General features: G+C 50.8%; 2 protein-coding genes across 2 annotated transcripts; one reads left to right on the forward strand and one right to left on the reverse strand.

Moving 5' to 3' along the window:
• Positions 1-1,212: 1,212 nt before the first annotated feature.
• LOC144671293 (uncharacterized) lies at positions 1,213-10,361 on the forward strand. Its single transcript, XM_078533102.1, has 2 exons — positions 1,213-1,315; positions 6,933-10,361. The coding sequence occupies exon 2, from the start codon at positions 6,945-6,947 to the stop codon at positions 9,093-9,095; it is 2,151 nt and encodes a 716-aa protein (XP_078389228.1). The 5' UTR covers positions 1,213-1,315; positions 6,933-6,944; the 3' UTR covers positions 9,096-10,361.
• A 1,203-nt stretch (positions 10,362-11,564) lies between these two features.
• On the reverse strand, positions 11,565-15,335 carry polr1g (RNA polymerase I subunit G). The gene is made up of 3 exons (XM_078533394.1): positions 15,116-15,335; positions 13,563-13,710; positions 11,565-12,610 (listed from the first exon to the last, which is right to left on the reverse strand). Exons 1-3 carry the CDS (start codon positions 15,261-15,263, stop codon positions 11,974-11,976), a joined length of 933 nt encoding a protein of 310 aa, XP_078389520.1. The 5' UTR covers positions 15,264-15,335; the 3' UTR covers positions 11,565-11,973.
• Between the last annotated feature and the right edge of the window lie 2,680 nt (positions 15,336-18,015).

The following is an 18,015-nucleotide window of genomic DNA, read 5'->3' on the forward strand; positions in this document are numbered from 1 at the left end:
ACACACAGTGTCCTGGAGATTGATCTTCAATTCCTGGAGACTCCAGGCCAATCCTGGAGGGCTAGCAACTCCGGCCTTTCTCCTTCATGTGTCTGTCTAGCTTCTCCTTAAATGCATCACCTCATTATCTATGAGTTTACTGAGGACCCGCAGAAGAGAGACAAATCAAGGTCAACCCAGGAGGAGGAGGCGGTGGGGGTGCGGGGACCAGTAGTTAATTAGAAGTCCCACTCCAGGACTTCAAGGCAAAAATCCAGGTTGACACTCCTGGTGGTGGTGTAGTGGGATTGTCACTGGACTAGTATCCTAAAGACCCAGGCTGATGCTCTGGGGATCCAGGTTCAAATCCCACCACAGCAGATAGTGAAATTTGAATCAATGAAAATCTGGAATTAAAAGTCTGAAACCATTGCTGATTGTCATAAAAACCCACCTGGTTCACTAATGGAAGGAAGATCTGCCATCCTTACCTGGCCTACATGTGACTCCAGGCCCAGTGGTTGACTCTTAAATGCCCCCTGAAGAAGGGCAATTAAGCTGGTCTAGCCAGTGACACCCACATCCCAGGAATGAATTTAAAAAAATAACTGCCCTCTGTCTCCTTCTCAAATCTCTTCAATTTAAGAAGGATTAATGCAATCCTGGAGAAATCTCATTGGGACATTAAAAAGGATTTTCTTTGAATGTTTCTCTTTACCAGATATAAAAATATTGAAAATGGGGGAGCAATAGGCTGTTTGGCTGACAGTCAAGCATCATCCGATTGGGCAATGAGTCTTTTTGCTTTTCAATTGTAACCACAAATTCATAGAGTACTTCATAGGCTGTGAAGAGCTTTGAGACATCCGGTGGTCGTGAAGGGTGCTATATAAATGCAAGTCTTTCTTTTTTAAAATCATGTTGCTGTTTGTGGGTTCTTCCTGGCTGCAAATTGGCTGTTTCCCCTCCTTTCCCTACATTCCAACAGTGACTGCACTTCAGAAGTTACTTCATTGGCTGTAAAGGGACGGCCTTTGGTCGTGAAAGGCGCTATGTCAATGCAAGTCCATTCTCCTCCCCGGCAGGTGTAGAGCGGAGGGAAATGACAAACCTCCCAACAGAGGAACTACAACTCCCGGCGTACAGCGCGCCGCTGGGGCGACTGCGCATGCCCTGCCGCCAGGGAGGGCGGGGCTAGAGCTGTGAAAAACCGGAAATGCCTGGAACATTGGCCCGGGAGGCCTCGAGGCGCTGAGTAGCTGTCACTCAAGAGTGTAGCAATTTGCAGCGCTTGTGTGTCCGTTTGGAAAGGAGATTGGGGGTTGTTTAAAAAGAGGTGAGTTTCTATGGGTTAGTCGAGTCATAACAAAAATAAAACAATGCATCGGAGTAATGTCGCGAAAGCCCCAGCTTGGATGGAGGAGATTGTGCAAAAAAAAAGAAACTATGTTTATATAAAACCTTTGCAGGAAATAGCGTGGTCATGGCGAGGCTTATGTGATTGCACCGTGTGGATGGGCCGGTTGCTGGTTCTGCAGCTTTTTGTCCCTTGCAAAAGGGAAATGCTATGTGCAAGGAGGAAAACGGTGTGCAGTTTGCAGGGGGGACGGCAGCTACCTCGTCTCATTGCCAAGGGGAAGGTTATTTGGAGCTACCTCTTCCATTCCTGGTGGAGAGGAACAGTGTCCCCTTCCTATTCATTAATTAGTTGGGATTCGATAAATGGAGATCCAATCCTCATGTATCCCAAGGACCCACAATATGGGTCCCCTTTTCCCCACTTCTGAGGTTGCCAACTCTCCAAGATTGTTTTGGAGCCTCCAGGAATTAGGAATTAATCTCTGGGACACTACTAGAAGCAGCCCAGAAGAAAAATCACTGGGGTATTTAAAAGAAAAATATTATTTGTACACTTTTGCATACAAGTTAGTTAATATTGAAGATGGGTAGGGAGTAGTGTTTGGGTCATTCTTGTCTATCAGTCTGGTGGCAGTGTTTGTTTGACTACTGATGGTGGGCACTCAGTTGGCAACCCCCTCTTTTATTTCTACTTTCTTCTGTTTCCTCTTCATTTCCTCTTCTGCTAAGATATCAAGCCCAGGCCCCATTTGCCTGGTTACATGCATGTTAACAATCACATGGCATTTATTTGCAAAGTAGGGATGGTGTTCTTTCCTCGTGTGTACTGGGCAACACTTCTCTCTTAACCCCATTGGCTCTCAAACCAGGGTCCACAGAACCCTGGGGCTCCGTGGAGACTTTGCAGAGGGTCTGGAAAGGTGGGAGTGGAGTGCAGCTACCCTACGTGTGCAGTGCAGTGTGCGATGTCTCTTATGTGCAGCACTTTAATATTGTGTGGTATTATAATTTAATTGTGGGTCAGTGATTTGAAAAGGGTCCTTCAACCAAAAAGGTTTGAGAACTGCTGCCTTAATCAATGCCCAGCAAAAGTAGAGTGACCATGCTATTCAGCATTGTGCTATATTGTGGGATCTCACTGTGCACAAAAATGTCCTACAGATCAGCGAATGAAGTTGATAGTAATTGGCTGTCTGTGAGGTGGTTTTGGATTAAAATTAAAACAAAGTGCTGGAAATACTCAGCAGGGCTGGCAGCATCTGTGGAGAGAGAAACAGGGTTAAGGTTTCTAGTCCAAATATGCCTTCTTCAGAGCTGAAGGGAGGTGGAAATATGATGGGTTTTATGTTATTGAAAAAGTGGGGAAGGGGAGAAAGAACAAAAGGGAAGATCTAGGGTGGGGTAGAGGGCTGGAGAGATTAAATGACAAAGATGTCATGGAACAAAAGGCAAAGGGAATGGGAATGGTTGTAGTAAAGGAACAAAGCATTTGTCCAGAATAAAAATACCTGGAAAAACTCAGCAGGTCTGGCAGCATCTGCGGAGAGGAACACAGTTAAATGGCAAGCAACAGGGAGGTCTGGGTAATGCTTGCGGACAGACCGAAGGTGTTTTGCAAAGCAGTCACCCAGTCTGCGTTTGGTGTCTCCAATGTAGAGGAACATTGGGAGCAACGAATGCAGTAGACTAAATTGAGGGAAGTGCAAGTGAAATGCTGCTTCACTTGAAAGGAGTGTTTGGGCCCTTGGACGGTGAGGAGAGGGAAAGTAAAGGGGCAGGTGTTGCACCTTCTGTGGTTACATGGGAAGGTGCCGTGGGAGGGGGTTGAGGTGTAGGGGGTGATGGAGGAGTAGACCAGGGTGTCCCGGAGGGAACGATCCCTGCGGAATGCCGCCAGTGTGGGGTGAAGGGAAGATGTGTTTGGTGGTGGTGGCATCATGCTGGAGTTGGCGGAAATGGCAGAGGATGATCCTTTGAATGCGGAGGCTGGTGGCTCAATTTAGTCTACTGCATTCATTGCTCCTAATGCGGTTTCCTTTGCATTGGAGAGACCAAATGCAGACTGGGTGACCGCTTTGCAAAACACCTTCGGTCTGTCCACAAGCATTACCCAGACCTCCCTGTCGCTTGCCATTTCGACACTCCACCCTGCTCTCATGCCCACATGTCCGTCCTTGGCCTGCTGCATTGTTCCAGTGAAGCTCAACGCAAACTGGAGGAACAGCACCTCATCGTCCAACTAGGCACTTTATAGCCTTCCGGACTGAATATTGAGTTCAACAATTTTAGATCATGAACTCTCTCCTCCATCCCCACCCCCTTTCCGATTCCCCCCCCTTTTTTTTCCAATAAGCTATGTAGATTTTTCTTTTCCCACGTATTTCCATTATTTTTAAATGTATTTCCATCCATTGTTTTATCTCTACCTTTTAGCCTTTTTCGATTCCTTCACCCCACCCCACCCCCACTAGGGCTATCTGTACCTTGCTCGTCCTGCTTTCTACCCTTAATTAGCACATTCCTTATATAATATCACCACTTTCAACTCCTCTTTGTCCTTTTGTCTGTGACATCTTTTGGTTTTCTCCACCTGTTATTGGCCCTCTATCCAGCTCTACTTGTCCCCCCCCCCCACTTAAACCAGCTTATATTTCACCTCTCTTCTATTTTTACTTAGTTCTGTTGAAGAGTCATACGGACTCGAAACGTTAACTGTGTTCCTCTCCGCAGATGCTGCCAGACCTGCTGAGTTTTTCGAGGCATTTTTATTTTTGTTTTGGATTTCCAGCATCTGCAGTTTTTTGCTTTTATCAAAGCATTTGTCCAGAGGGAGTGTTAATGGCAGAATAATGAACAGCTCTGTTGGCAGGCAAAGGCATGAAAATAAGATAAAAGCAAAATATTGCACAGAAAATGCTAGAAAATCTCAGCAGGATCTGTGGAGAGAGAAACAGAGTTAACGTTTTGAGTCCATAAGATGAAGAAGGTGGCTCTGAAGAGCAGTCATGTGGACTTATTAACTCTGTTTCTCTCTCCACAGATGTTGTCAGACCTGTTGAGGTTTTCCAGCATTTTTTTGTTTTTATTTCAGATTTCCAGCATCTGCAGTATTTTGTTTTTTTAAAAAAAAATTATTTTACATCGGATGTGGGCGACACTGGCAAGAATACTATTTACTGCCATTCCCTAACTGCCCTCGAGAAGGTGGCGGTGAGCCGTCTTCTTGAACTGCTGCAGTCCATCTGGTGTAACTCTTGTAGAGTTAAAACAATTAACTAAATTAACAATAACAAGGGAGAAATCAAGCACAGCCCCTAAGTCAGGTCAGCTGTAAAATCAAGGAAAAACTTTAAAGGAACCTTACAAACATCAAACCAAGATGTGATTAAAGGGGTCAACAAAACACCCCAGTCCATCTGGTGTAGTTGCACCCCAGGGTGCTGTTAGGAAGTTCCAGGATTTGGACCCTGTGATATGCTTGATGATTTTTGAGATGTTTGCATGTAGACAGGAAGCTGTAAGTTTGGGGCTATTTTGTGTAAGAAATTCACACCTACTTGAAACTAGGGTGTGACCGGCTAAACTCATTTCCTTATAGCCAGTTGAGGCTTTCATCCACTGGGCTGGATTTGATCCAGATTTGACTTGGATGAAGGGACTGAAGGAAGGGTGGCTAAATTTGCTGACGATACAAAGATAGGTAGGAAAGTAAATTGTGAAGAGGACGTAAGGAGGCTACAAAACGACATAGACAGGTTAAATGAGTGGGCAAAGATCTGGCAAATGGAGCATGTTGTGGGCAAATGCGAAATCGTTCATTTTGGCAGGAAGAATAAAAAAGAAGCTTAATATCTAAATGGTGAGAGATCGCAGAGCTCTGAGATTCAGAGGGATCTGGGTGTCCTAGTGCATGAATCACAGAAGGTTGTGAGGGGAATTGATTACAAGAGTAGGGAGGTTATGCTTCAGAAGTACAGGGGATGGGTGAGACCACACCTAGAGTACTGTATACAGTACTGGTGGTCTTATTTTAAAAAAAGATGTAAATGCGTTAGCAGTTCAGTGAAGGTTTACTAGTCTAATACCTAGAATAGGCAGGTTGTCTTATGAGGAACGGCTGGACAATTTGGCTTGTATCCACTGGAATTTAGAAGAGTAAGAGGCGACTTAATTGAAACCTTTAAGGTCCTGAGGGATCTTGACAGGGTGGATGTGGAGAGGATGTTTCCTCTTGTGGGACAATCAAGAACTAGGGGTCACTGTTTAAAAATTAAGGGGTCGCTCATTTAAGACAGAGAGGAGGAGAAATGTTTTCTTTGAGGGTCGTGAGGCTTTGGAACTCTCTTCCTCAATAGGCAGTGGAAGCAGAGTCTTTGAATATTTTTAAGGCAGAGCTAGATAAATTCTTGATTAACAAGGGGGGGCGGTGAAAGGTTATCTGGGGTAAGTAGGAATGTGCAGTTGAGGTTACAATCAGATCAGCCATGATCTTATTGAATGGCAGAGCAGGTTCGAGTGGCCTACTCTTGCTCCTAATTTGTATGTTCAAATATGATCCAAGGCCCTGGAAGGAGAAATTAACTGGAACACCCTGCTTATTTTTAGTCGGTGGTCTTGAAAGCAAGTATTGGTAGTAGGGGTGGAGGGAAATATATGAGCTCATCTAAAACTCTGCTGTCCAGATCTTAACTTGTCCCAAGTGCTGTTCATCCCTGTGCTTCTGACCTACATTGTTCTGGTTCGACACCACCTTCATTTTTAAAAAAATCATCATCCTCATTTTCAAATACTTCCAAGGCCTCCGCACCCCCAATCACTGTAACCTCCTGTCTGAGAACTCTGGGGGGTGGGGGGGTGGTGGTGTAATAGTAATAGTTCTGGACTAGTAATCCCAGAGGTCCAGGCTAATGCTGTGGGGGACATGGGTTCAAATCCCACCATGGCAGCTGGTGGAATTTAAATTCAGTCAGTAAAATCTGGAATTGAAGCGGCTGACTGTGAAACGGTCATAAAAACCCATCTGCTTCACCAGTGCTCCTTTAGGGAAGGAAATCTGCTGGCCTTACCTGATTCCACAGCAATGTGGTTGACTCTTAACTGCCCTCTGAAATGGCCCAGCAAGTTTCTCAGTCCAAGGCAGTTGGAGATGGGCAACAAATGCTGGCCTTGCCAGCGACACCCACGTCCCGTGAAAGAATAAATTTAAAGAAAAAACTCCCTTAATTCTGGCCTCTTGAACATCTCTGATGTCCTTCACTGCACCATTGGCAGCAAGGTCTTAACCTCTCTGCCTCTGTCGCTCTCCTGACACTCCTTAAATCCTATCTGTTTGACCCAAGCTTTTGGTCACCTGTCCTAATAATCTACCTGTGTGGCTCGGTGTCAAACTTTCGCCTGACCTGTCTCTACTGTGAAGCATCTTGGGATGATTTTATGATGTTAAAAAGGCGCTACCTAAATGCAAGCCGTTGACGAAAGCTCTAAAGGGATAAGCTACTGTGCCGCCCGGCCTCTCTTTAGCATCTGTCGAAGTTGTTGCTCTCAGCTGGAAGGATGTTTTTTTTTTAATTGTGGTGCTTATTGGTCTGTTTCAGGTGGAGGGCAGGATGCAGCCCGTCAGCCACAGCGAGCACGTGCTGCAGCAGCTCTGCTCCCAGCTGGAGTACGGCTTCCTGTGCGACTGCTCCATCGTCGTGGGCGACGTCCACTTCCGGGCCCACCGGGTGCTGCTGGCCGCCTGCAGCTCGTACTTCCACAAGCTCTTTGTCAACCGCCCGGGGGAGGCCCAGCAGGTGTTCCTGAGCTCGCAGGCCGTCAGCCCGGACCACTTCGACTTGATCCTGCAGCTGATGTACACCGGCCGGCTGGAGTCCCCGCCTTCCGACCCGGAGCGGTTCAGGGCCTCGCTCCACTTCCTGAAGCTCTACAACGCCGCCTGTTTTCCCGGCGCGGCGGCCGCCGCCACCACAGCGAGAGAGAGGGGGGCCGAGGGGGAGGTTCCGCTCGCCTCCGGCAAACGCAGCCCGCTCGTCTTTGGCGTGGAGCTGCACCAGGACAAAAACCCGCCCGCCGAGGCTTCCGCGCCGCTGGCTAACCAGAACGGTCAGGCCCCCGTCTCCGTCAAAGCCGAATCCCCGGAGAGTGCGCCCGAGTCGCAAGCGTTCCTGTGCCACCATTGCGGCTTGGCCTTCGAGGAGCAGCGCAGCCTGAGTAACCACCTGCAGCTCCACGCCGAGAAGCCGTTCTGCTGCCCGCTGTGCGGCCTGGCTTTCGAGGGCACCCAGCAGCTGCAGGAGCACATCGCCAGCTGCCTGCGACGGCAGGGAGAGGAGGAGGAGGAGGAGGAGCGCAGGAGGGCAGCGGAGAGGTGGAGCCTGGCCGCCCCCGAGGTCAAGCGGGAAGCGGAGCCGGCCGAGGGGTTCGGCGCAGACGGCTGCTCCGAGGGCCCGGTGGCAACAACGTACAAGGCTGCGGGGTCTGGCTTGGAGAAGCCGAAGGTGGAAAACCCCGAGGAGGAGGAGCAGCAGCCCCTGGTTCTGGAACTTAGCGGCGTCACGGTGGTGAGAGTCGGCGGGGAGGATGCAGGCGTCTCCCCCTCCGGGTCCTTCGGGCAGGCTGAGGATTACGAGCTGGAAGAGGGCGAGGTGAGGTTCCCGGGCGATGACGATCTGGTGCTGGAGAACGGCTCGGACGACGGCTCCTTCAGCAGCTCCGACAGCAGCCTGGACGGCGACAGTGAAGGCTCGGCGCTGACGGAGCTGAGCGACGACGAGGGCGCCCCAGGCAGCGCGGGGCCCAAGGTGCCTCCGCCGACACCGCCCTCTACCCGGGGAGGCCAGCCCGCCTACCACGGGTGCAGCATCTTCGGCGCGGAGAAGCGCCCGGCGTCGCGGCGCCGGGGGAAGGCGTGGCACTGCCAGGCTTGCGAGGGGTGCCGCTCCTCCGAGGAGCGGCCAAGGGGTCCCCCGGGCGGGGGCAAGCTGGGGGCCAGCAGGGGGGAGGGGTGGAAGAACGCCGCGTCCGCCGGCTCCGCCTCGCGGCGCTGCGTGCCAGAGTGCAGCGGGCGGAACGGCCCATGCCACGTTAGCCAGCAGCGCAACCGCCAGGGCCCAGGCTGGGAGAGGGTACAGGGGGCAGGGCGGGCGATGGCCAAGGGGGCCAAGGTGCCAGCCCGCAGCCACGGCAAGAAGGGGGCGGCGGGCAAGCACTTCCGGGTGCCCCGCCACAAGGGCGCCGAGGCCTCGGAAGAACAGCAGCGGCGCTTCACCAAGACGGCCAGCTCGAGAAAGTGCAACCGACTCAAGCACTGCTGCGAGCTCTGCGGTAAAGGCTTCCTCCAGCAAGGCCACCTGACCGAGCACATGGCCACCCACAGCAAGGCGAAGCAGTTCCCCTGCCAGCTGTGCGGGCAGAAGTTCCTGCGGGAGCGCGAGCTGCGCCTCCACGTGGCCGTACACACCAGTGACGCCCGCTACGAGTGCCAGGTCTGCGGCCAGGGGAGCTACCGGAAGCGCAGCCACCTCCGCCACTTGACTTGCCACCTCGCCCAGGGCCAGGCCCTCTGCCAGATCTGCTTCGAGATCCTCCGCGACGAGGTGGAGTTGGAGCGGCACCTCGAAAGCCACCTCCACCCGTGCGGGGCATGTGGCGAAAAGTTTAAGCTAAAGAAGGACATGGTGACACACGCTACCAGCTGCTGGACAAAGAAGCTGTTGGACTCTGAACTAGACAAGTCTTCTCGATCATCCAAGACATGAGGATTGACTCTCGAGATTTCCTCTTCCTCGCACAGATAAGCCACCTTTTTGTAATGCAGAACCTTCCATTGCATCGTAGGCCCATTGGGTGAACTCTGCAGAACAGGAAGATCCTAGGTTTGATATCATGCCCCTGTTATGGAGTTAGCCTCTCTTGGCCAGGACAGTGGCAGAGGGATGGGTAGGGCTGGCTATAATGGATCACAGCACATCTCACCCCCTTCCTAGGGTTAGGGCGGGCTAAATTCAGCCAGGGGTTTGCAGCTCCCATCGCCATAAATCGGTTCAGGTGGAGGTGGGGGTACGAGATCGCACTTGGATAGCAGAGAGTGGGATCACGAGACGCTGTTGTGTGGAAGTGATGGGCCTTGGATAGTGGGAATGGCCATGAGGAGCTGGTCTTTGAGCAGTATAATTCCCCTATGCCATGTCTGCAGTGAGCCTTTCCTGCCACCTGCAGCAGCACTCGTGCATTAGCCCTTGTTGATATGCAGCGAGAAACTTCATGGTCCTACCATCCAAAGCCTTGATCCTGTTGCCTTTTAAATGCCATTTTGCACAAGCATACCTTTTTCAGTGCAGTAGTCACCACATGGTGAGCAGGTAAACTCTGGTAAAAGCGAAATACTGCAGATGCTGGAAATCTGAAACAAAAATAGCTGGAAAAACTCAGCAGGTCTGACAGCATCTGCAGAGAGGAACACAGTCAACGTTTCGAGTCCGTATGGCTCATACGGACTCGAAACGTTAACTGTGTTCCTCTCCGCAGATGCTGTCAGACCTGCTGAGTTTTTCCAGCTATTTTAGAAAACTCTGGGTTTGGTGGTGATTGGTAAATTAAAAGACACAGGGCTGAATTCTGATTACCAGCACCTCCAACCCCACCCCCCCCCCCAAAACAAAATCTTCCAATGCCACCCCTTACACATCCAAACAAACTGCCGACTGCCTAGGCTAGTGGAGAGCAGCCAGGAAACCCATGTGGAGTCTGTGCCATCTGTGGAAGAGGGGCAAAGTGTAGGGAGGCACACGCTGGCACAGGTGGTGGTCTTTGCCTGATCACAATACCTGGTCAGTTGCTTAGTATGGGCTAGGCTGATTCATATTGAGACTGTGATGGACAATTTGATGATCGACCTGTGCAGATTTGAAAACCCGCAGCCTGAGGTTTCAAACAGGATATTAATTTGTCAAATTGAGTTTTATACAGTATTGTTATTGTTAATTGGAGAGTCTTATCCAATTAAAAAAAATTTGTGATAATGCCTTTTTTGGTTCTTAAGCTTTGAACAAAATTGTTGGTGGTTTCAGTGTGATCTGGCCTCGAGCATTGCTCAGGCCTGATAGTCTCATTCTCAATCCAACCATGGTGGTGCCCTGTTGAGTGGCCCTTCCCCTGGGTCGAATAATAATACCTCAATCTAGTCCCGTCACACTGCCTCCTTTTCAAGTGCTTTATTAATAATCTACCTCTTTGTATTGTCAGACTGTAACTTCTCTGCATTTCCCACTGAATCCTGACTGATATCAATGCGGCTCTCCCTCACACTGTTGCTCGGGAAACTTTTGTCCCAGACCTGCACTGGACTATATTTAAACCGATGTTATTCCAGCTTCTGCGCTCTTACTCAGTAAACTCTCCCCCACTCCCCGCAGTGTCCTGTTTTACTGTATCCCCACCATTGTGAATCCAGCTCCCTCAGGGTAATAAATGCTGGGCTTGACAGCAATGCCCATATCCCAAGAACAAATTTTAAAAAAGACACGAAATTACACAGGAGGAGGCCATTCAGCTCCTGGGACCCTGTTCGACCATTCATAAGAAACAGAAGCAGGACTAGGCCATTCGGCCCCTCGAGCCTGCTCCGCCATTCAATACCATCATGGCTGACTTGATTGTGGCCTTAACTCCACGTTCCTGTCTGTCCCCCATAACCCTCGGCTTCCCCTGTCGATCAGAAATCTGTCTAACTCAGTCTTGAATATATTCAACGACTCAGCCTCCACTGCTCTCTCTGGGGAAGAGAATTCCACAGATTCACGACAAGAAATTGCTCCTCACCCTCTGTCTTAAATGGGAGATCCCTTATTCTGAAACTGTGACCCCTGGTTCTAGATTCCCCCAAGAGGGGGAAATATCCTCTCAGCAGCCACCTTGTCAACCCCCCCTCAGAATCTAAAGGATCACCTCTCATTCTTCTAAACTCTTAATATTAGAGGATAGGCCCAACCTGCTCAACCTTTCCTCATAAGACAAACCTCTTCAACCTTGGAATCAGCTTTCGCTGAACTGCTTCAGAGCGATCTTGACTGATCTGTATCTCAACTACTACTACTTCTCCGCCTTTGGCTACGTGACATTTGACTTAAGGTAGTGGCTGAGATACTGGTGGAACTGAAGGACAGAGTCAGCCTGATCAGGGGTGACTGCCAGGATTTGCCACTCACAGCACAGCAATTCCAATTAACACACTCACAACAAGTTTTATTCTTTTTTGGGGAAAAAAAAATACATTGTAAATTTGAGGAGGGAAATGGTCTTCAATGTACAAAAGGATTACATCGGGATAGATGCAGCAGCCTCAGAGGAGGAACACAAGTACTCGGGGAGGGCTGGGTGCAGAACAGCAAGTTGCTGCAACACGACAGAAGCAAGGGTTTGTCTGGTGGTGAAGTTTGCTAATGGGAATTAGAAAATGTGCATTCAGACAAAAAGCCCTCAGGTGCTAGGTGAGGGGAGGAGACAGTCTGTCAAATGTACAGCAGCAAAGCTGCTGTTGGCACAGCCCCACGTACCTCAGGGTTACTGATCACTGTAAACCAGGTGGTGGTAGAATATTTTTGTACAGGTAACATCCTCGGGAGTTTCAGTCAATGATTAATGTTTATCCTTTTTCTTCTTTTTCTTCTTGTGACCCAAGTCCACCTTGCAGGGCTCAGTCTGTGGGATCTCTGCGTTTGCCTTTCCTCCTTTCCTTCTCCCTCTGTGTCCGAGCTCCAGCGATCCAGTGTCCGAGTGTTCGCAGGCAGCCTCCTCTTGCTCGTCGCCCCTCTTCTTTCTCCGAGTGTCACCCGTGACTTCGTGGTCAGGCTCGTGCCCTCTGACTGCCATCTTTTTCACCCCCTTCCTCCTCTTGGCCACGGGCTCCTCCCCCGTGTCACCGAGCTTCAGTGTCGTGGCCGCCGCCCTGCGTCGTTTCCGCGGCAGCTGCCTGGGTGGGGTTGCACCGAAAGGCTGGAACCTCGGCTTCAAGCCGGACGGGATGCTGGGCGCCGGACTGGCAGGGATGGAGTGTGGCTCGTCGCTGGCGCCGGTCTCCTCCCAGCTCTCCCCGATGGAGATGCAGCCGGCAAACGGTGGGCAGCTCTCCATGTGGCCTGCCGTCTCCGAGGGGAGGACCAGGCAGACCCCACCCACTCCGGTGGACATGCCAAACACGTTGTAGCGTTTGTCCCTGCATGTCTTTGACTTGAGTGTCTCAAATCCGACCAATGGGATCTTCCTTCCAGAGAAACTGAAATAGAAAATGAATAAAAATGTATTGAACAGTTAGACCCAAGTGCAAATAGAACAGTCTCTCATGCAGGCTTTGGGTAACCAACTTGCATTTAATTAACTTTAAAGTGATCAGGGCATTTCAAAATATGTTATAGCCAATTAAGTACTTTTGAAGTGTAGTCACTTGTAATGTAGGAAACGCAGCTGTCAGTTTGTACACAGCAACTTCCCACAAACAGCATTGTGATTATGATCAGATAAATTTTTTTTAAAAAGGGATGTTGATAAGGGATAAATATTGACCAGGGCACCGGAGAGAACTCCCTGTTCTTTGAAATAGTACCTTTACCCGAGAGAACTGATGGGGCCTCAGGTCAACATCTCATCCAAGAGGCAACATTGCAGCACTACCTCCACGCTACACCGGACCCACAACCTTCTTGAGTTAGAAGGGAGAGTGCTACCCATTTTAAAAAATTCATTCATGGGATGTGGAGGTAGGCCAGCATTTATTGCCCATCCCTAACTGCCCTTGTGCAGAGGGCATTAAGAGTCAATCACATTGCGAGTCAACCACATTTGCTGTGGGTCTGGAGTCATATTAAGGAAGGCAGTTTTCCTCCCTAAGGGGAACCTGATGGATTTTCACAACAATCGACAATGGTTTCGTGGTCATTTAGACTTTTAGTTCCAGATTTTTATTGAATTTAAATTCCACCATTTGCCATGACAGGATTCGAACCCCAGTCCCCAGAGCATTACCCTGGGTCTCTGGAGCACTAGTCCAGCAACAGCACCACTGTGCCATCGCCTCCCACTGACCTACAGTTGACAGCCAGAGCTCAATTGTTTCCCCATGAGCTTTACACAGCACTTACTGAGTGTTATCATTACAATGCCCAACCGAACCGGAGATATGTGGGTGATTCCTGTTTCCGCGCCCTTCCTCAATCTCCCTGGACACTCACCCATGGGGATCGAAGTCCACGGGGGCTTTGATGAGCCAGAGCTCAGTGGAAGGGCCGTTCACCTCCTCCGACGTGAGATCACACAACTCTGCATGCGGGCACGGGATAAATTCCGACGGGCATTTGAACTTCGTCATCTTACCAGGTCCTGAAAATACAAGAAATCGAAACAGCCTCAGCAGATGGTAGGTCGAAGAGAGCCTCCACAGGCTTCATTATTCGTTCATGGGATGTAAGTGTCACTGGCAGGGCCAAGATTTATTGTCCATGCTTGCCCTCGAGAATGGCATCGTCTTTTTGTTCCCTCCCACCTCCAAAATCTGCTGGCAGTATCAGGAGATCCCTTGGAATGGGGGTGGGGAGGGAACACGGGGAGGAGTGAGGGTTTATACCTGACACAATTAGGAAATTTCTGATCCATTCTCCTTAACGTCCCCTCCACATTCTTCCACCCCCTCTCAGGGTGAGGGATTCAGTCCATCCCCTTTAACCACCGCTGGGGGGGGGTTCAGGTCCGTCCCCTTTAACCACCCTGGGGCTGGGGGGGTTCAGGTCCGTCCCCTTTAACCACCCTGGGGGGGTTTCAGGTCCGTCCCATTTAACCAGCCTTGGGGGGGGGGGGGGGTGTTCAGGTCCGTCCCCTTTAACCACCCGGGGGGGTGGGGTTTCAGGTCCGTCCCATTTAACCACCCTGGGGGGGGGGGGGGGGGGGTTTTCAGGTCCGTCCCATTTAACCACCCTGGGGGCTGGGTGGGGGTTCAGGTCCGTCCCCTTTAACCACCCGGGGGGGGGGGGGGGGGTTTCAGGTCTGTCCCCTTTAACCACCCTGGGGGCTGGGGGGGGGGGTTTCAGGTCTGTCCCATTTAACCACTCAGGGGGCTGAGGGGTTTCAGGTCCGTCTCCTTTAACCACCCTGGGGCTGGGGGGGTTCAGGTCCGTCCCCTTTAACCACCCTGGGGGCTGGGGTTTCAGGTCCGTCCCCTTTAACCACCCTGGGGGCTGGTGGGGGTTTCAGATCCGTCCCCTTTAACCACCCTGGGGGCTGGTGGGGGTTTCAGGTCCGTCCCATTTAACCACCCTGGGGGCTGGGGGGGGGTTTCAGGTCCGTCCCCTTTAACCACCCTGGGGGCTGGTGGGGGTTTCAGGTCCGTCCCCTTTAACCACCCCCTGGGGGCTGGGGTTTCAGGTCCGTCCCCTTTAACCACCCTGGGGGCTGGTGGGGGTTTCAGATCCGTCCCCTTTAACCACCCTGGGAGCTGGGGGGGGTTTCAGGTCCGTCCCATTTAACCACCCTGGGGGGGGTTTCAGGTCCGTCCCCTTTAACCACCCTGGGAGCTGGTGGGGGTTTCAGGTCCGTCCCCTTTAACCACCCCCTGGGGGCTGGGGTTTCAGGTCCGTCCCCTTTAACCACCCTGGGGGCTGGTGGGGGTTTCAGATCCGTCCCCTTTAACCACACCCCCCCGGGGGGCGGTGGACCGGAAACATTGACTCTCTCCCTGTCCCTCTCTCTCCGCTGACGGCCGGACCCCCGCCTCTTCCCCCGGGTTCCTCACCCTCCATCTCGCCGCTTCCCCGCGGCTCCGAGCCCCGGGCCTGGGGCGCCCCGCCGGGGAATCGGGCCTCACTCGCCTCCTCCTCCTCATCCTCGCTGTCGCTGCTGGACACCTCCCAACGCTGCCTCTCCATCTCCGCCGCCGCCATCACCAGCGGCCGCTGCCCACCGAGCGAGGCGCCGGGGGAACTAGGCCCCGTTTCCCGGGGCAACCACGTGCCGCGAGACCTTTGACCCTAACCGTCCCATTACTCACAATGGAGGGAGGTGGGGGGGGGGAGAGTCAGACAATCTATTCTCCCCTCAATCATTCCAACAACTAAAACCAAACTAACCCCCGTCAACCAGCTCTTTTTAATACCGTCAACGGTCCCAATTATAACGGGCAGGGTTTTTAATAACTCGATAATACTTCGTTCAGATTCTCCACAAACATTCCCCCCCCGCCTCTTCTCAGAATGAGACAATCCTTGGTTCTCCGCATGGAATCGACTCATATTCTCATTTACTGCGGAAAACCACCCAATTCGGATATCAGTTCGCTAAAATCAATGCTCACGATTGTTTAATTGGACATTCGGAGTCATTTCAGATGTTTAGAATGTGTTGGTTTAAAAATCTTATAACCAGTCTTCCCCCCATAAAATGGAATGGTGCAGTCCCATCATTGAAGCTCAATGATGGATGAATCCACTCAGATGGGGATGAGGGGGAGTGTAGAATGTCCCTATTTATTTTTCTCCCCCCCTTTCCAATCACAGTAATCACTGAGCATATGGTTCTATTTTTCCGTAATCGGTTAGATTATATCTATGTTTCCTTTTCCTTAATGTTTGAATGCATTTCGTGAAATGTGTCTGGTGGTTAGTTCCCAGAACAGGTCCTTTAAAGGGGATAAAAACAAAAAGCTAAAAGCTTTAAAGGGGATGTGGTCAACCCAGTCTGCCGACGGAAATTCCAGCTGGGCTGCTGACAGCAGGGGGAGCTGTTCACCAGGATGGGCAGCAAAACCTGAAAACTTTGGAACTTGTTTTAGTGTCTCAGATGCAGTCAGACAAGAGTATGACTGAGCCAATGGGCTGGGGCTAATAGTGGTGGGGGAATGGACCACACATTTAACATTTTCATCCTTGTTTTTCAAGTCCCTCCACGGCATCGCCCCCCTTTCCGTAACCTCCTCCAGCCCCACATCCTTCCTATGCTCTTAATTTCGCCCTTTGAACACCCCCTGATTTCCACCTCTCCACCATTGGTGATGGTGCCGTCAGCCTCCTGGGTCCTAAACCCTCCGTAAATCTCTCCTGCCTTTCTTCCCCTCTTCACGACACTCCTTAAAATCCACCTTCTTGACCAAGCTTTGATTCACCGGTCCTAATTCCTCATTATACAGCTCCGTCAAATTTTGTTGATGACCCTCCTGTTGAGGGACAAGTCACCGCGTTAAAGGCGTTGCATAAACGCAAGTTGTTGTTAGTGTGTAGGGGAGTGGAACTACAGTAATGAGACTGAGGGTACTGACCCAGGGAAACCAAATCTGGGAAGGGAGATGAGGTGTGGCTGTGTGAGTGAGACCAGAGTAACGGGCTAGGGGAGTGGGTTTGTGGGTGGTTGGATTAGGCTAATGGGAGTGTGGGGTGGGATAAGGGGCAGGGGAGGAGGGGTATGAGGCTGCAGTTGCACAAAGGGAGAGGGAATGGGCCTGGGGGAATGGAGAGAAGGGGGAGCAGAGTTGCAGGGATGGGCCTAGAGGGATGAACCTACGAGATTAGACTGGCTAAGTTGACTAGGTAAGTGGGTCTGAGGGACAGGGGAACAGGGCTGGTAGGGTTGACGAGTAGGTCTTGTGACGCGGTGGGTAGCACCCCTGTCTCTGAGCCAGAAGCTCTGGGTTCAAGTCCCACCCCAGGACTGGATGGCCGAGGAAGGTGTGTTCATAATGCAGCCAAATAGGTTGAATATCAGCCTGCAAATCCTTCCAACACGAGCCAATGGCAAGTGGTGTCATGACCACAGATCATAGCCCCGAATTACTTATGGACATATTGAACTTTCCAGTAAGACGTGTTTTTTTTTAAAAAAGGACCTACAAGCGAAAGCTGGCTGGGACTGTAAAGTAACCACTTGCTGTAAAATTCCTATGTGGATTACACTTGACCAGAGGACAAAATATCACACCTAAAAAGGTGTCACAGTCTACTTCAGACAGGCACTTCAAAAGAAAAGATGCAATGCAAAAACTGAACTGTAATCTCCTGTGGTTGTGGAGATAATGAAGGCCGATTGCTATTTCAAAAGAAACCCATCTCCTGTGAGTTATAGCCCCGACTGTGGGACATGGTGTGAGTTGAAAAGAAAGCAGATCAGGGTGGGACATGTTTGTTTTTTTCCCTTCCAGGAATACACAAGAGAAGGGGCTGAAAAGCCAACTGCGACCCTAGTTCACTGTGCTAGCTTTGCTGCCCCAGGCTTGGTGTGCGAGGGTGGGCTGTGAAGGTCACGGCTGAAGAACATCAACTAGGCATCCCTGCACTTGCAGGTTAAAAAAAAGTCCTCTCTCTCTCTCTGATTTCTGGAAACAAGTCACAGGTCAGCAAAGCCACAGTGGAGAAGGAAACAGGGCAACTCCTTTCAGCTAACCTGCAGAACCAAAACTCTCCCAACCCATTGCTCAACTGCCCAAAGTCAGCTCCACCGGAATCACCCAACTTAACGGCCGCAACGCTTCATCATCTACTCCTCATGGACAAGCCAAAGACTGATTCGTATATCTTCTTAACTTTTATTTCTGGACTCACTTCTCATTTCTAATCTGTGTGTGTGCGAGTTGCATTTTTATTATTTAGTTTCACGTTTTAGTAATTAATAAGCTGACTCTTTGACTCAAGAAATCCTGGTCAAATT

This window comes from Cetorhinus maximus, chromosome 32 (assembly GCF_964194155.1).
Source record: "Cetorhinus maximus chromosome 32, sCetMax3.hap1.1, whole genome shotgun sequence".
Taxonomy (NCBI): domain Eukaryota; kingdom Metazoa; phylum Chordata; class Chondrichthyes; order Lamniformes; family Cetorhinidae; genus Cetorhinus; species Cetorhinus maximus.

Coding starts and splice junctions, on each gene's coding strand:
- polr1g (XM_078533394.1), bottom strand. CDS start 15,263: ATGGCGGCGGCGGAGATGGAGAGGCAGCGTTGGGAGGTGTCCAGCAGC. Junction 13,711..15,115: donor GGGAAGCGGCGAGATGGAGG/GTGAGGAACCCG, acceptor TTGTATTTTCAG/GACCTGGTAAGATGACGAAG. Junction 12,611..13,562: donor GTGGACTTCGATCCCCATGG/GTGAGTGTCCAG, acceptor TTTCTATTTCAG/TTTCTCTGGAAGGAAGATCC.
- LOC144671293 (XM_078533102.1), top strand. CDS start 6,945: ATGCAGCCCGTCAGCCACAGCGAGCACGTGCTGCAGCAGCTCTGCTCC.